Source organism: Notothenia rossii, assembly GCF_949606895.1.
Source record: "Notothenia rossii genome assembly, chromosome: 6".
In the NCBI taxonomy this organism is placed as follows: Eukaryota; Metazoa; Chordata; class Actinopteri; order Perciformes; family Nototheniidae; genus Notothenia; species Notothenia rossii.
Genome location: NC_136909.1, coordinates 36,352,410 through 36,368,395, shown reverse-complemented (window position 1 = coordinate 36,368,395; position 15,986 = coordinate 36,352,410). Strand labels below are relative to the sequence as shown.

The 15,986-nt window shown below is 42.9% G+C and overlaps 1 protein-coding gene across 2 annotated transcripts in view; it reads right to left on the bottom strand.

The window, feature by feature from the left end:
* Window positions 1–15,986, bottom strand: part of sh2d3cb (SH2 domain containing 3Cb) — a 68,904-nt gene that overhangs the window by 9,621 nt on the left and 43,297 nt on the right. For both annotated transcript variants that reach the window (XM_079688140.1, XM_079688139.1), the window contains exons 7-9: window positions 15,245–15,711; window positions 14,969–15,084; window positions 13,450–13,621 (exon numbers count right to left, since the gene is read on the bottom strand). In XM_079688140.1, the coding sequence (XP_079544266.1) occupies window positions 13,450–13,621; window positions 14,969–15,084; window positions 15,245–15,711 (755 nt within the window). The remainder of the gene's footprint in view (window positions 1–13,449; window positions 13,622–14,968; window positions 15,085–15,244; window positions 15,712–15,986) is intronic.

Genomic DNA, 15,986 nt, shown 5'->3' with positions numbered 1-15,986 from the left:
TCTTCATTTGTTATTTACGGGCAGCTGGCTTTTAGGCGCAATACCGCCCCCTGGATTATATATAGTGTAATACTGCCCTGAGTGACAGACTTTTTTCCCACTCACAAAAAAAGGCGTATTCACCTCGTGACTGCATGTGCCGAACCGTGACGTCCGAACCGTGACGGTACGGGACGAATACGGATACCGTTACACCCCTATTCACAACCCAACCTAGGACTGTCTTAACGGCAAAGGGTCCTCCATTTTGATTGTTTATTATTTTCCACGGCTCCATTAGCTTGGGTGCATTTGTTCCTATAAGCAACCCGATTTCACAATCTGCCATTTAAAGAGACTAATGCACTACTTACAGAAGCTGCTTGGGTGTATTTATCAGAGCTGTCTTTTTGTTCAATCCTTTTCTTGTAGATGTGCAATATTGTTGGATGTTTCATTGAACAAACTTCACATTTCATTCTTTTCTGACAGTCTTTGCTGAGATGTCCTTTCGTTAGACAGCCGAAGCAAATTCCTTGTGCTTTTAAGGAGTCAATCTTTTCATTGTGAGATTTTTTGTTCATCTTACATGTTTCAGAGGAGTGTTCTCCTGCACAAAATACACATCGCTTCTGAACAGTAATGCCTTTATGGTCTGATTTGATGTTTTGGAAAGGTTTTTGCTCTTCATTGACTCCTGGGCTTGTCACAGTAACACAACTACTTCCCTTATAACCATGAGCAGGCTTATTGCTGGGTGATTTGTACACTTTAATATCCCTTTTTGGCATGACATCCTGTATGTCTCCAAACATGGGCTCTGATACAATGCGTGCATGCTTTTCAATGAAGTCGACCAATATTGGAAACTTTGCTCTTGTCTTATTGTGTTCATAATATGCATATGCAGTTGTTCTCCACTTTTCCCTAATTTTAAATGGGAGTTTCATGATCACATTTCTCATGTTTAATGTGCTATTCATTTCATCCAAAAACTCAACATCTTCCATTGTGTTGCAACATCCACGAAGAAAGATAGCATAAGAATGCAATGCATTTCTATCTTCACTCTTGATGGCATTCCAATTCAACATTTTGTCCAAACAAGCTGCTGCGATTAAGAGTTGATGTCCATAGTTCTCTTGGAGCAGTCTTTTGGCTTCCAAAAAGCCCTTTTTAGAATCCATGTATTGGCAACTTTTTACCAAGTCTTTAGCTTGGCCTTCTGTATACTGCTCTAGAAAGAACAGCCTGTCTTTGTAATTGTCAGTGTTAGAATATGACATAGATATATGTATATTGTATATGACTTATATTATTACTGTGCACCACATTGTCTATGTAAGTAGCTGCGACTACTAACTGTGTTCATTGGTTAGCTGCTGTACCACATGATTGATGATGTCACTACCTAGGGTATAAGACCGTTGGAAGTCACGCCCCTTCTCTGTCTGTCCTCAAGCCTCTTGAGATGTGTGCCTAAAATAAATAACGCCGTGATGAATGGCTAAACTTGAACGACTGAGATTATTCACCTTTCTGCTGCAGGAGACAAAAGGTTTAAGTCTAAATCTGCTAACAGGTTATGGGCCCAGATAACGACGAATGATTCTCAAGTTCGGGAGTACGCGCTAAGAGTGCTAGTTAGCAGCCGCGTGTTAAAGCTAAGTTTAGCAGGGAAGCTAAAGCTAAGCTAACAGGGCGCTAAGCTGAGCTACCGGGAGCGACAACACAGAAAGACATGGCAAACTCCCACAGAAGTAAATGGCCCTCATTCAACGGGAACGCAGAGGAATACGAGCTCTGAGAGGAAAGGATGCTGTGCTGTATGCATGGAGTAGGATTGAAAGAAACGATCCTACGAGCACCTACGGGAGACCGGACCGCGGAGGAGCGGATCGCGGACGAGAAGCTGAACGAGGACGCATATTGTGCGTTGGCTCCACTTCTCGATAATACTAGTCTTGGACTTATATTCAGAGACACTAAGGACCAAGGCCGAGAAAGTCTCAAAGTTTTGAGAGAACACTTTATCGGTAGAGGCAGACCACGGATTGTAACTCTGTACATGACGTTAACCGCGCTGAAGAAGACGGTCAACGAGACGATGACGAAGTATATTATCCGAGCGGAACAGATCATCACGGCACTCAGGAACGCTGGCGAAGCACCGAGTGAAGGATTGATGATGGCGATGGTAATGCGTGGTTTACCAGAGAAATACAAGCCGTTCACATTACTTGTGACACACGGAGATACGGAGCTGACGTTGGGACAGTTCAAGGCGAAGCTAAGGAACTTTGAGGCCGCAGAAGACACAGATTCAGCCTCGGACGTGATGGACGAACGAGTGCTGAAGGCCCAGGCGACGCCGGGGAAAAAGCTTGCCAAATGTTTCCCCCGAGCCGAGGAAGGTGAGCGCAACGGGCTGGTGTGTTGGCGATGCGGAGAGACGGGCCACCGGAAAGACGAATGCACCAAGAGAGCGTGGTGCAGTCATTGCAAGAGCAATGGGCACACGGACAACGCGTGCACAAAGAAGAATCGTCAACAAGATGGCGCCCGGAGGGCACACGCACAAGATGGCGGCGGACATCGGACCGGTGGTGGACATGCTGCGGGACGAGACGACTGCACCTTCAAGGTGCAAACAGGAGGTGCCAGCCTACTGGGACAGCAGATGCGGACCCACCAGAAGGGATTGCTTGTCGACACGGGAGCGTCGTCGCACATAATCAACGACGAGAGAAAGTTCCGGCGTTTCGACACCAACTTCAAGCCGGAGACCCACTCCATGGAGTTAGCTGACGGGAGGCGTACTTTCGGAGTGGCACGAGCCAGAGGAGAAGCACAGGTGTGTTTGGTTGACAGCGAGGGACGACGGCGTAATGTGACCTTAAAGAACGCATTATACATCCCATCGTACCCCCAGGAACTTTTCTCCGTGAAGTCTGCAACCACCAACGGTGCTAAGGTATTCTTTAAAGAGGGTAATGATGTACTAGTATCACCTAATGGTTTGAGGTTTAATATTTATGTCCATAAGAGGATGTACTATTTACCAACCGAGTGTGATGATGATATGTGTCATGTCAGCCATGATATTCAAACATGGCATGAGATCATGGGGCACTGCAATTACGAAGACGTTTTAAAGTTGCAGGAGGTTACCGAAGGCATGCATATCAAGGGTACTAAGTGTAAACCTGCTAAAGAATGTACAGTATGTATTGAGGGGAAGTTTACACAAACAAGGAACAGGGATCCGACAGACAAGGTTAAATCACCACTTGAGCTGGTGAATACGGATCTAGTTGGTCCAATGAACAATGTGTCCATTGATGGCTTTAAGTATTTACAGTCATTCACTGATGTGTACACAGGGGCAGTGTTCGTTTACTTCCTGAAAGCAAAGAGCGATACACCTCAAGCCACTGAGAATTATCTGGCTGATGTGGCTCCCTATGGGACGGTAAAATGCATCAGGTCGGATAATGGAACTGAGTTCACCAGTAAGCAGTTCAAAACGCTACTGAGGAAGAACAAGATAAGACACGAGACGTCTTGTCCCTATTCACCTCACCAGAACGGTACTGCTGAAAGGGAAGGGCGCACTCTCTTTGAGATGGCCAGGTGTATGCTCATTGACAGTGAGCTACCTAAGAGTCTCTGGCATTATGCTATCCAAGAAGCAGCGCATACGAGGAACCGGTGTTTTAATAAGCACACGGGCACTACACCATACTCAGCACTGTCCGGGAAAAAGTGCAATTTGGCTAGCATGCAAAAATTTGGTGCAGTGTGCTATGCGTACCAGCAGGACAGGGGGAAGCTAGATTCTAGGTGTGAAAAGGGGCGTTTTGTCGGGCATGACAAGGGCAGTCCCGCCTACCTAATCTACTACCCCGACAGGGAGAGAGTGCAGAAACACAGGTTGGTGAAGTTTGTCACTAAGACAACTTGTGAGAGCGAGACTCAGACACAGCTGTTAGAGCTGGACCTAGAGAGAGACTCTGAGGGAGAGGTAGAGACCACACAGCCTGGTGTTGTACTGACTGACGGTCCACAGTCTGCACGAGAGGATGATGGCGAGGAGCACTCTAGGGTGACGCCACATGCCTCAGACAGTGTGAGATATCCCAGGAGGGAGCGTAAAGCCCCGGGGTACCTTAAAGACTATGCTCAGGGAGAGACTGAGGAGGACGACAGTACACTCATCAGTGTAGACTATTGCTACAAAGCAATTTGTGGTGTACCTCTGACTTTTAAAGAGGCCATGACATCCACTGAATCTGGAAAATGGGGTAAAGCGATGGATGAGGAAATCAAGTCCCTTGAGGACAACCATACGTTTACCCTGACTGAATTGCCAGAAGGCAGGAAAGCAGTGGGAGGTAGATGGGTCTACTCAATTAAAGGGGACATTGACGGAAACGACAAACACAAGGCTAGGTTTGTAGCAAAAGGCTATAGTCAGCGGGCAGGAATAGATTATGGTGAAACGTTTTCACCAACAGCTAACCTGACTAGCATACGGGTGCTAATGCAGAAGGCAGCCCAAGAGGATTTGATCTTGCATCAAATGGATGTAAAAACCGCTTATCTCCATGCTCCCATCGATCGGGATATTTACATGGAACAACCTGAGGGGTATGTAAAGGAGGGAGAAAAGCTTGTCTGTAAGCTGGAGAAGTCGATTTATGGCTTAAAGCAATCTGGGCGTAACTGGAACGAGATGTTGCACAAATGCTTAACGGATGACTATTTCACCCAGAACCAGGCAGACCATTGCATTTATGCAAAAGAATCTAAAGAAGCAAAAGTAATTATTGCTATCTGGGTTGATGACCTTATCATCGCAGCAAGCAACATCGAGTGTCTAGAGAAAGTAAAAAGCATGCTTTCTAACAAATTCAAGATGAAGGATTTGGGGAGGGTAAAGCACTTTTTGGGGATGGATTTCAACCAGTCGAATGACTGCGTTACAGTATCGCAAAGTAAATATGTTTCAAAGATACTGGAACGTTTTGATATGAGCGAGTGTAGGGTGAGAGAGACACCTTGTGATCAAAAGTTGGACTACACCGAAGACGCGCCCAAGATGGCAGATGTGACGATGTACAGAGAGGCTGTCGGCAGCCTTATCTACCTGACGACCTGTACACGTCCAGACTTGTGTTTTGTGGTAGGAAAACTATCACAGAATTTTGCGGAACCTTCAGATGAACATTGGGTTACCGTGAAACATGTGTTGCGTTATCTCAGGGGGACCTCAGATAAACAGCTCTGTTTCAAAAAGAGCAGCGAGCAACTGGGTCTAGTGGCATATAGTGACGCTGACTGGGCTGCAGATACAGGCGACAGACGCAGTACGACAGGGTATTGTGTGGGCTTGACCAAAGACAGTTCACTTGTCTCTTGGAGAAGCAAGAAACAACCCACAGTAGCATTGTCGACATGCGAGGCTGAGTACATGGCGCTTGCTTTAACAATACAAGAGTGTATCTACTTGGAGCAGCTGCTGGCAGGTATGGATACCTATGTGTACAGGAAGACAGTCATCAATGAGGACAATCAGGGGACGATGGCATTAGTCAGGAATCCGGTGTGTAGGCAAAGGTGTAAACACGTGGACATCAAGTACCACTTCATCAGGTCTACCATAAGGGAAGAAAAGATGTCTTTGATTTATTGCCCTACGGACGACATGGTAGCAGATGTCATGACTAAACCTGTGTCCAAAATAAAACTGAAAAAGTTTGCAGTTGCTATGTTTGGTGCATAAAAAAAAAAATGTGTTGAAGAAATCCACATTGGAGTGTACCATGTATTCCATTTGTTTTGTTATAAATATGAACAGATGTACAGAAGCACATAAGTAATAAGTGGGAGTGTTAGAATATGACATAGATATATGTATATTGTATATGACTTATATTATTACTGTGCACCACATTGTCTATGTAAGTAGCTGCGACTACTAACTGTGTTCATTGGTTAGCTGCTGTACCACATGATTGATGATGTCACTACCTAGGGTATAAGACCGTTGGAAGTCACGCCCCTTCTCTGTCTGTCCTCAAGCCTCTTGAGATGTGTGCCTAAAATAAATAACGCCGTGATGAATGGCTAAACTTGAACGACTGAGATTATTCACCTTTCTGCTGCAGGAGACAAAAGGTTTAAGTCTAAATCTGCTAACAGTCAGTTTTATCTTCTATTGTATGTTCGAACATTCTGATGAATGAAAGGTACTGTAATGGATCTCCTTTAAAGATGGGTATTTCTCTGGATGGGAGTAAAGTTAAGCGTTGCTCCTTCATTAGCATTTCAGTGATTTCGTTTTGTCGCTGCATTACTTGAATAAAGACATTGCTTTCTGTCCGAGAGCTTTGTCTGACTTGGATGGAGTGATGCTGCTGTGTTGATGCTGCTGTCCTTGTTGTGGGCCCTGGTTGTAATACTTGGACATGACCACTAGGGGCTGCATGACTTGAGTCCATTACATTTGAGTATATGAAACTCTTTTTATTGTCCTTCTCCACAGGTTTTCCTTGGTTCTCTTCATCCTGAAAATCATCGTTTTCATCTGGCTGACCCGTGTCATACTGCTCCTCCCCCACAAGAGGGTCAGGGTCAGAGTCATCATCCTCAGAAGCTTCCAATGTTTTAATTTTGGCTGTTGCAGCATCAATATCAGTTTGAAGCTCAAGCTTTTCCATTTTAGCTCTGATATTGGCTTTCATTGCTTCCAGGTCAGCTTCTTGTTTTTCAAATGAGTGTTTCTGTGATAAGGCAGCAGCGCGTGATATGAGCACAGCTCTCTCTGCCTCTGCCTTTCTTCTTACTGATGAAGCTGTTGAAGATTTATTGCTGCCATTAGAACTTTTACCTTTTTTGCTTATCATGCCCACTGATATTGCTTTATGTGGACTTGACATATGTGCAGTATATGAACCATGGTCAGAAGGACGCACATGCTCAAAGGAGGCAGCTCAAGCTAACCATTTCTTCATCACATCTTGAAACTCATTGAAATATGCAATTTTTGGGAGATACCAGTCAACATGATCACTTTCTTGTTCTTGCTCCGACAGCATTTCTTGCACTGAGTAATGTGAGTTTGAAAACTCTTTGGAGAGTATTTGAAAAACCCCACGACAACCTTGGATCTCAATGATATTCCCATAATCAATCATGAGTGAATCAATCTAATTTTTTTCCCTTGAGACTTGACCCAATTTCGTTCTCCTTTTTTAAAATTAACCGCGCCAGCTTATCTTCCAAAGCCTTTTCTGTAGGTCTTGTTGTTTTTTTTTGGTCTGACGTCAGCATTTTCCACAGGCACTTCACGTTCATTCCCGTTTGGGTCCATAGGAGTTTCATTCGTTTCCACATTTTCCTTTTCAGCCATTGTTATGCTTTATTGTCATTAAACATCCACTTGTAAACAGCTGTCCTTATTTTAATGTTGCGCTTTGTTAGTGTGCGGCTTGGATCCGCGGCAGTGAGCCAGATAGACAAACTTATTAAAGCGCTTTTCAAGATGCGCTCCTTGAGTTACGTTCCACACTTTATTCATAAGCGAATTTATTCCACTTCCAGCATTTAGACTGTACTGTATTGCAACATCCACAACATGCGGCACAAGCCTTTTTCCACAGATCCAATTTGTCACAATCCAGAAAGTCAATGCAGTCCTTCCTTGTTTACTATGAAGTCCACGATTTGTAAACTCACGATTCACATCCGCTCGTATCCATTCATTTCCAAGAGTATTTCATTCATTATAATAATATGTTGGCAACCATTTAATTCCACACGGATTTGTCCGTCACGAGAGCTTTTAACAATGTCGTGGCTTCTTTCCTTGTTTTTCCATCAAGCCACTAGACACATTAAACAGACAGTTGTAACTCGTTTCTTTCCTTAAATTACTCACAGTTTGAAGTGCTGCTTGGCCTCCGATGGTTTAGAACAGGGCTATTCAACTAAATATTCAGTTCGGCCAGATTTTACAATTACAAAATTCAGCTGGGCCAGACATTCAGCGGCCTGTATAAAGCGGGTAGTGACACATTTTAAACCAACACATATTACTGCGATGAAAAACATGCAATTTTTTTTCATTGTTCATCTAACAAAAGGTAGGTCAAAAAGTGCATAAAAACACAACAAATTAGCATTAATTTAACAGAATCTGAAAAAAAGTGCACAGTTGTAGCATTACATTTGTTTGCTTTAGAAGTCAAATATTCAGGTTATGTTTTTTGAACCAGGCACATCCCAAAGTGCATTTACTGAATACAATAATAGCAGTCTTAATAAATGTCCTCACATACAAAAAACACAGCTAAAGAGCTCCAATGCAACACAAAGAGGTAGTACTGTAGCAATACTATTTTTTTCTTTTCAAGTAATAGCAAAAAAATCATACGTTTTGGTATGAAGTTACCCTTCAGTGCACAAACCCATAACAAGGAATACGGGTAACTATATGAATGAATACTACACGCCTACTATAGTAAACTAGGTGCTTACTATCACCTAATTTGTGATTTGTCATCGCTGACTTACTCAATAGGAGAAGGGACATTTTTTGTTTTGAACAAGAGCAGTGATTTTTGGCTCATAGGATGTCAATGCAATCCTAAGACATTGGTGAAGAGTGCTGTCAGTCAGGGAGCAGCGAGTGCTACTTTTGATTGAGTTCATGTGTCAAAAGCTTGATTCACATGTGTATGTTGATCCAAACATACTGAGCACACAGATCGCTACTTTCTGAACGTTAGGGAACTGTTGTTTTTTGACATCACTCCAAAACTTTGCTGGCCCGTTAGTGCGCTGCATGTCAATAAGTTCCAGTGTATATTTCCCCTTGTCGATGCAGGGGACCACTTCCTTTGCTCGGGTTGATACGTCCCCCTCTATTGCAACAGTGAAGGGGTCTCTGGCAAAGCCCATCATCACCTCTGTGGGCAGAGCAAGTCCATCCAATCGACCGGCAAAGTTCTCTTCCAACCTCGCAATGAAATCTGTCATCACATCCATGATTTGTGCCGGAGATGTGATGTGTTTGGGGAGCGTCGGAAAATGCAGCATCCGACCCGTGCGCAAGTTGGTCGCGAAAAGGTCCAGCTTGACTTGGATCTGCTCCACAAGATCAATGACCGTTTTGTCTCTGTTTACGCTTCAGAGTTGAGAGAGACATGTTTTAGAGTTGCTATCATAGGACCACCGTTACTAGCACCACTAGATGCACTTTCAAAAAACGTGTTACGTTGTGGTTTGGTGGTTTCTATGAAACGCGGAGTGTTGCGTTCAAGGTCTGTACTAGTGTAGGAATTTGGCTACGGGAGGCTGGGCCACTCGGGAGTTGGTTCTGGGCCGCATCTGGCCCGCGGGCCGCCAGTTGAATAGGCCTGAGAAGATGTTGTAATGTGTTTGCTCAAAATAAAATAACAAACTTTTGCACATGCAACAAAGAAAAATAGGCCTTTACAATATTCAAAAGAAATAGGCAAAACTCAAATAAAACAAACAACTTAGGTATTCTTTCTTTCGTGATAATGCTTATACTTTACAACTTAAAGGGTACTTGTACGGTTTGTATGTACGGTACGAGCACGAGTGTTACGTTACGGTTAAAAACTGTTCCTCGACGGCGTCTCTCAACAGGTTGCCAATCACTGTGGCGTTAGCACAGGCCCCGTGGGAATTGTAGTCCTTTATAGTGTGTTGACTACAGACGTCACAATTAGGTGGCCTTTCTTATCAAATCAAAATACTGGCTCTAACAGACACAGTTAGGGTTAATAGGCAATCAAAGGTCATATTGCAGTATTATCAAAGTACAGCAGTGCTTTTTATTTATTATCTCCAGTGGGTAACAAGTTATACTTCAGGTTATAAAACACATGGTTCTTGTCCTTAGCCTAGGATACTTTCAAACGTGTTTAAAAAATAAGCTGCGACAGTGATACTGGTATCCCTACATCATTGTTGTCCCTAAAAACCCTAAATGCGGGCGAAAGAAACACATAGAACAAATAGATACAGGGATTTATATTTGAATAGCAGGAAACTCTGTGTCCTGATAACAATCAACTTCACCTATAATGCCCCACAGATCAATAAAAAACAACAATATATCAACTAAAAAGGTGATTGCACACTCCCAAGAGGACAGGGATTCTTTGATTTTATGAAGAAATCTGTGAAACTATAGTCTGCTACTCTTCTACCAGCTATTTTTACACTCCACCACACCACCAAATTACTCCATTATCGTGCTAATCTCAAATCTTTATGTCCTATATATATTGTGCACTGTTGGAGGAGCCTGTGACCTAAGTACTTCATTATCTACTACACTGTAGCTAATGTGCAAATGACAATAAAGCCTTGAAACTTGAAACTATTTGCATGTGTACCAACCATTTTTAAATGGTATTGTCGTTTTTGAACACCAGGGAATATGTTTTCTGCTCCGCGAGCTATAGTGAGCTAATAATAATAATAATTAAAATAATGCTTTTTGGGGTTTTGCCTCTCCTGTAGTGTGTTATATAGGTTTTTGTGCATGTTAATGGTCTGCAAAGGCTAAAATCCCAAAGTTCCCGAAGCTCTGGTTTCAGACAAAGGGTGAAATGAAGTGCTGCAGCACAGGCAGTATGAGAAAAATAAAGAAAAAATGAACATTAAAGCATGGAAACATGTCACAGTAGAGATACTAAATACAAATATGAACCTGTGAAGGAGCATACTAGGGACCCTTAGAGTGGACCTATCATGCTATATTTGAATAATATAGTGTATAGGACCATACCTATATAAGGCATATTTATACTTTTTATTTTTCAAAATACCAAACAGATCATGCATTTTAGCCATTCCTCATTTCGCTCAATTTAACACTGTCTTTGCATGGGCTGATTCTGTGAGAACAGCACCATCTACAGGCCTGGCATATGTACTACATCGTCTCCAGCGCTTTCGAACGGCAATGTCCGTGGTTGTCTCCTCCTGATTGGTGGAGTTGGCCCAATAGCCGTATCGCCACTTCTGTGACGTCTTAGAAGTGTTCAAATAGAGAGGCAAAGTCCCTCCCCTTCCGGTTGAGCTCCATGGGACCTTATTTCGCTAAAGTTATGCATTGAAGTCAATGGAGAGAGAGAGATTATGTTTCGATCCCGTTTGAATTGTGCCACGAATTACACATATGATGTTTGTCAATTTAAAAGATAATTTTGCAAGTCAAAAAAATAAAAATGTGTCGTAAAACTGTGAAGTAACACTTTTTTTTGTGTGAAACCGCTCAATGAACTACATCTCCCGTCTTGCACCACACACCAAGACGGCCGTCACGTTGGCACATTTCACTTCTTTCCTTCAGAATGAGGTGAAAAGTATTAAAAGAGGTGAAAATCACTCCAATTCTGGGCATGTTGAGAGCTGTACATACACAAAAGGGGAGTTAGTCGGTTCCGTAAGAGCCAGCATGCGGGACCGGGATTCTGGGATTTGTAGTCTTTCTCGTTGCATATTTTTCATAGTCTTATATTTCAACAATTTTACGACAAACTGTGACTTTTTTGACATGGAAATTATTTTTTAAGATTGACAAACATCATATGTGTAATTCGTGGCACAATTCAAACGGGATCGAAAGATAATCTTTCTCTCTCCATTGACTTCAATGCATAATTTTTCAGAAATAAGGTCCCATGGGGCGGAAGTAGATGGCTTCGCCACTCTATCTGGATCAGTCTGTATCAGATCCGTTGCAGGCCCTTTTTAAGAGATTTGGGTATGGAGGAAAATAGAGAGGGTTGTGTTTTCTGACACTTGATGAGTTCCCTGGAACACCAGGGACAAATATTCATGTATAAAAGACGTACAAAAGTGCATTTTGCATGATAGGTCACCTTTAAGAAATATTGCTAAGTATATGTACTCCACTGCGCTGTATGCTTAACAACGGCCCTTAAAGGTGGGGTAGGTAATTTTGGAGAAACCAGCTCGAGTGTGCTAGAATTTGAAAATACACAACCGGAAAAAACCTGACACTTCCTTACAGAGCCCCTCCTCCAACACACACGAACGCGCACATGACCAATGAGGGCACGAGATAAGTTTGTCCACAGATGGAAGGCTGACAGGCAGGTAGGCCATCCAGTTATTTTAGCCGGGCCGGCTAAAATGTTGGTCGTGCTTTTTGCAGTACTACGGCTTCCACAGATGACATTTTTTAATGGATTTATTGTCAAAGCATTTAAGATATTCATTGCTATCGGGATGTTAAGAGCATTCCATGGAATATAACAAAAAGTGTTTCTGAAGTGAATTACATACCCCACCTTTAACTGTTGTAAATCACTGTAACTAACAGCCTCTGATTGCTAATTGCTTGAATTGTTTTCCAGGTGACTATCTAGGTCAGGGGTAGCCAACACGGTGCCCGCGGGCACTTAGTTGCCCGCAGGGGCAACGTGAGTCGCCCGCCGGGCATGTTCTAAAAATAGCTCGCAAATCCAAAATGTATAAAATACACAAAACAAAAAAGGAAATGTAATTAAAAGAACCTACCCTATGCATAAACGAAACCTCAATCATAGCGAACCCTATCTACTTACTACAACTCTATATATATCTAACACCCTTTCTCCCCCCACCCCCACAATGAATATCGACCAATCACGTTCTTGCTTGATTTGCGGGACCAGCGTTGCAGTCGGGAAGAAAAGCAATGTGGCACCTCCCCGCTGATTTTCCTTCTGGCAGAATCTACACATCAGCCCCATTGAACAGCCTATCATGCCAGCCGATACCACACATGAGGGGCAGAGTTTTACTGTGTGTGTGTTGCAACTTGCATATATATTTATTGCACTTGACGCACACATACACATGGCGCAATTTCCTTGCGCCATGTGAAAAAAAAACAGTTTAAAAGGGGAGTGATTAGCCAAATATGCATAAATGAAAAGATAGAATGCTAACTAAGTAACATAAGATAAGAATAAACAAGTTGAAATGGTTTGTTATTGGTTGTGATCATATCCTAAAGATGTTTGGATTATTGAAAAGTATACAACTCCCTTTCATATGAGTGTTGAGAGCTGTATCCATCAATTCCTTTTGTGCTCCAGATTGATGCATTACACTTCAACATTTAAAAGAAAATTCCCCTGGAGGATGTGAGGTCCCCCCCCAAAATAAAGCAGGTTAAAATAATTAAATTGCATACATGTTATTTTAGTAATTGAAAACGGGTCCCACAGACCCAAACAGCACACAAAGGTTAAAGGTAAGCATACAATAATGTTAAAATGTGCTAAATATATACACTGCAAAAAACAAAAAAAAGAGGAGTAAAAGTAGCCCCTGACTTGTTTTATTTTTTGAAAGTAGCCCTCGTCCTAAAAAAGGTTGGTGACCCCTGATCTAGGTTATATGATGTGTGTTTACCTGCGGCAGCTCTAAAGCTCTCATGACGGCGGTGAAGCCAAACATGTTGCCCACGGTGCTCTTGAGCTCAGCTGCTATTTGGATGATTTTATGCAGCAGGCCCGCTCTCTCCTCAGTCGTCCCTGTGCAGCCTAACACATCCACAGCCAACATGATGGACATGGTTTGCAACCTGCAGACAGGGGGAGTTCCTAACATTTAGTGAAAATCACATTAATATGGTCACATCAGCCATATTTCACCAGGGAGGAGCATGACACAAAATCATCAATTGCTTTGGGAGGTAAATATAGAGGTGGGTGAAGTACTCCTTTTGTCTTCAAATACTCTATAACAAGTAAAGTCCAGAATGCAAAGTAAAGATACAGAAGTATTATTAGCTTAATGTATCGAATATCGAATATTGAGCCAATTTGAGATAATTGGTAGAAATAGTAGCACTGTATAATTTCCCAAAAGCATACCACTATGAGTGTTAAATACATTTGGTGGTGTTCAAAATACATCACTTGCCTGCAAAATGCAGTGAAGTACACTTTTAAAGGTCGCTATTATACTGTTTTTCATCAATATATTATAGTTCTCAGATATATACAAACATGTCTCTGAAGTGTTTGGCTCCAAACACCAAACAGATCATTGCAGCATCCCATAATCCCCTCTGTTTCAGCCCTGTTTCAAAAGTGCTGATTTCTCTGTCGGTTACTTTAGATGAAAATAAGGAGCCCCTCCCCACGCCCCTCTGAGAGATATTTGGTTAAAAAGAACACAATGGTGCTCTAGGAGGAGATTCAGGGGATAAGGTGTGTGTGTGTGTGTGTGTGTGGGGGGGGGGTTACCTTTGGCTAATGGTTACACAAGCCAAAAAATCGTTATGACATCATAAAGTGGCCAAAATCTGATCAGCTCATTTTCAGACAGGTTTTTATATAAATGGATCAAAACAAAAAGAGAGAAAATCTTTGTTCCTGAAACTTTCAGAGTCTCTTTCCACAGAGAAGAGACATGAAAACGTGGATTTTGCATAGGTGACATTTAAAGAAGATTAAAAGATAAAGAACAAGTATGTCGAAATAACGCTAATGTATGGTTCTTGGGCAAATGGTGGTGTACCTTCCACCATTCCGCCATATATTTAAGGGCTATACAATTGTTGGTTTAACAATGTAAGTCAATTGGAAAAAGTTTGGGCACAATAATGTTACAGGCTGACACATAAGTCGAACATTTGCTTCAACGTCTGCCGCACTTCCTGGGGGCTTGACTTCCACAGAGTAGTGGCCTTTCACATATCCAATGTATCTGAAGGCCATGCTTGGGAAGGGTGCCCCAAAGGGTGTTCAGTTCTGAAATCTCCCCACTAGATGCTACTATGTCTTGTACAAGTGACTTTTAATGAATGTTTACAGGCTCTTACTACACTTGTTCAAATAGTATAGTGTATCCTCTTCTGGACCCCAAGTACTGGATGAGGTTGACTTGAGCAAGAAGGGTCCAGGATTTATGAATCCTTACTCACCTCTCCAATAGATCCAGCCTCATCTGTTGGCCATGTGGCAACGTTAGAAACTCCATCCCTGAACTAACTCCCATCATCCTTTGCACCTCTGGAGTCACCTCCAGAATTCTTGCTACCTGCGAAAACACAGACAAATGTACACACTCCTGTATGAAGGTCACTTTTGGTTGGTGATTTATCTGAGAGCATCATGTAAAACAGCTGCTTTCAACTCTTTTCACATTAAAATATCAATGTTAGCCACTGTTGAACTAAAGTATTGATTTCCATCAGTACCATGCAGTCAGCCTTGGTGATATGTTTGGCCGCTGTCCTAGGGTCGACCTCCGACAGCAGCTCCTTCACCCTCCGCAGGATGCCCACCTCCAAAGGCTTATTCTCCTTAGGCATCAGTGGCGACTGGTACCTGTTCGGTTTAAAAGAAGATACCGTCTCCACCGATGGCGAGAAGTAAAAGCCCCTTTCCTCGGCCCTCAGTGGATCAATGCCCAATGACCCTTCCTCCACCCGCAGCCTCTCCACGTAGCTCTGGGGGCCGGGGTACAGCTCGGTGTAGCAGCTTCCATCTTCATCAGTAGACAGGGGGTCCAGGTTCAGATGAGGTCGGGATCTGTCATTACACGGTGTGTTCAGGGTGCTGTTGGGAGAAAGCAGGGTTCCGGCAGTCTCAGAGCCCCTGGAGAGGGACGGGGGTGGCACCATGCTGGCTGCCCGGCTACTGCCAGGACTTCTAGTCTGTGGGGCTGGAGATAGAAGAAGAAGAGAGGAAAAGGAGGAATGATTATGAACTTGTAACAATGTGTGTGAGTCCAATGTTCAGCCTATCAAATGATAAGGTATCAGCAAGTTTAATAGGAAAGGAGAAGTCAATTGGTTCTTATTTAAAAGGTGCAATATATTGATCTGAGCCACCTGTTCCAAAACAACATGAACATTAAAGGTCCCATGTCATGCTTTTCCGGTTATTACCCATCCCCTTGTGTGTTATGAAGGTTTTTCTGCATGTAAACGGTCTGCA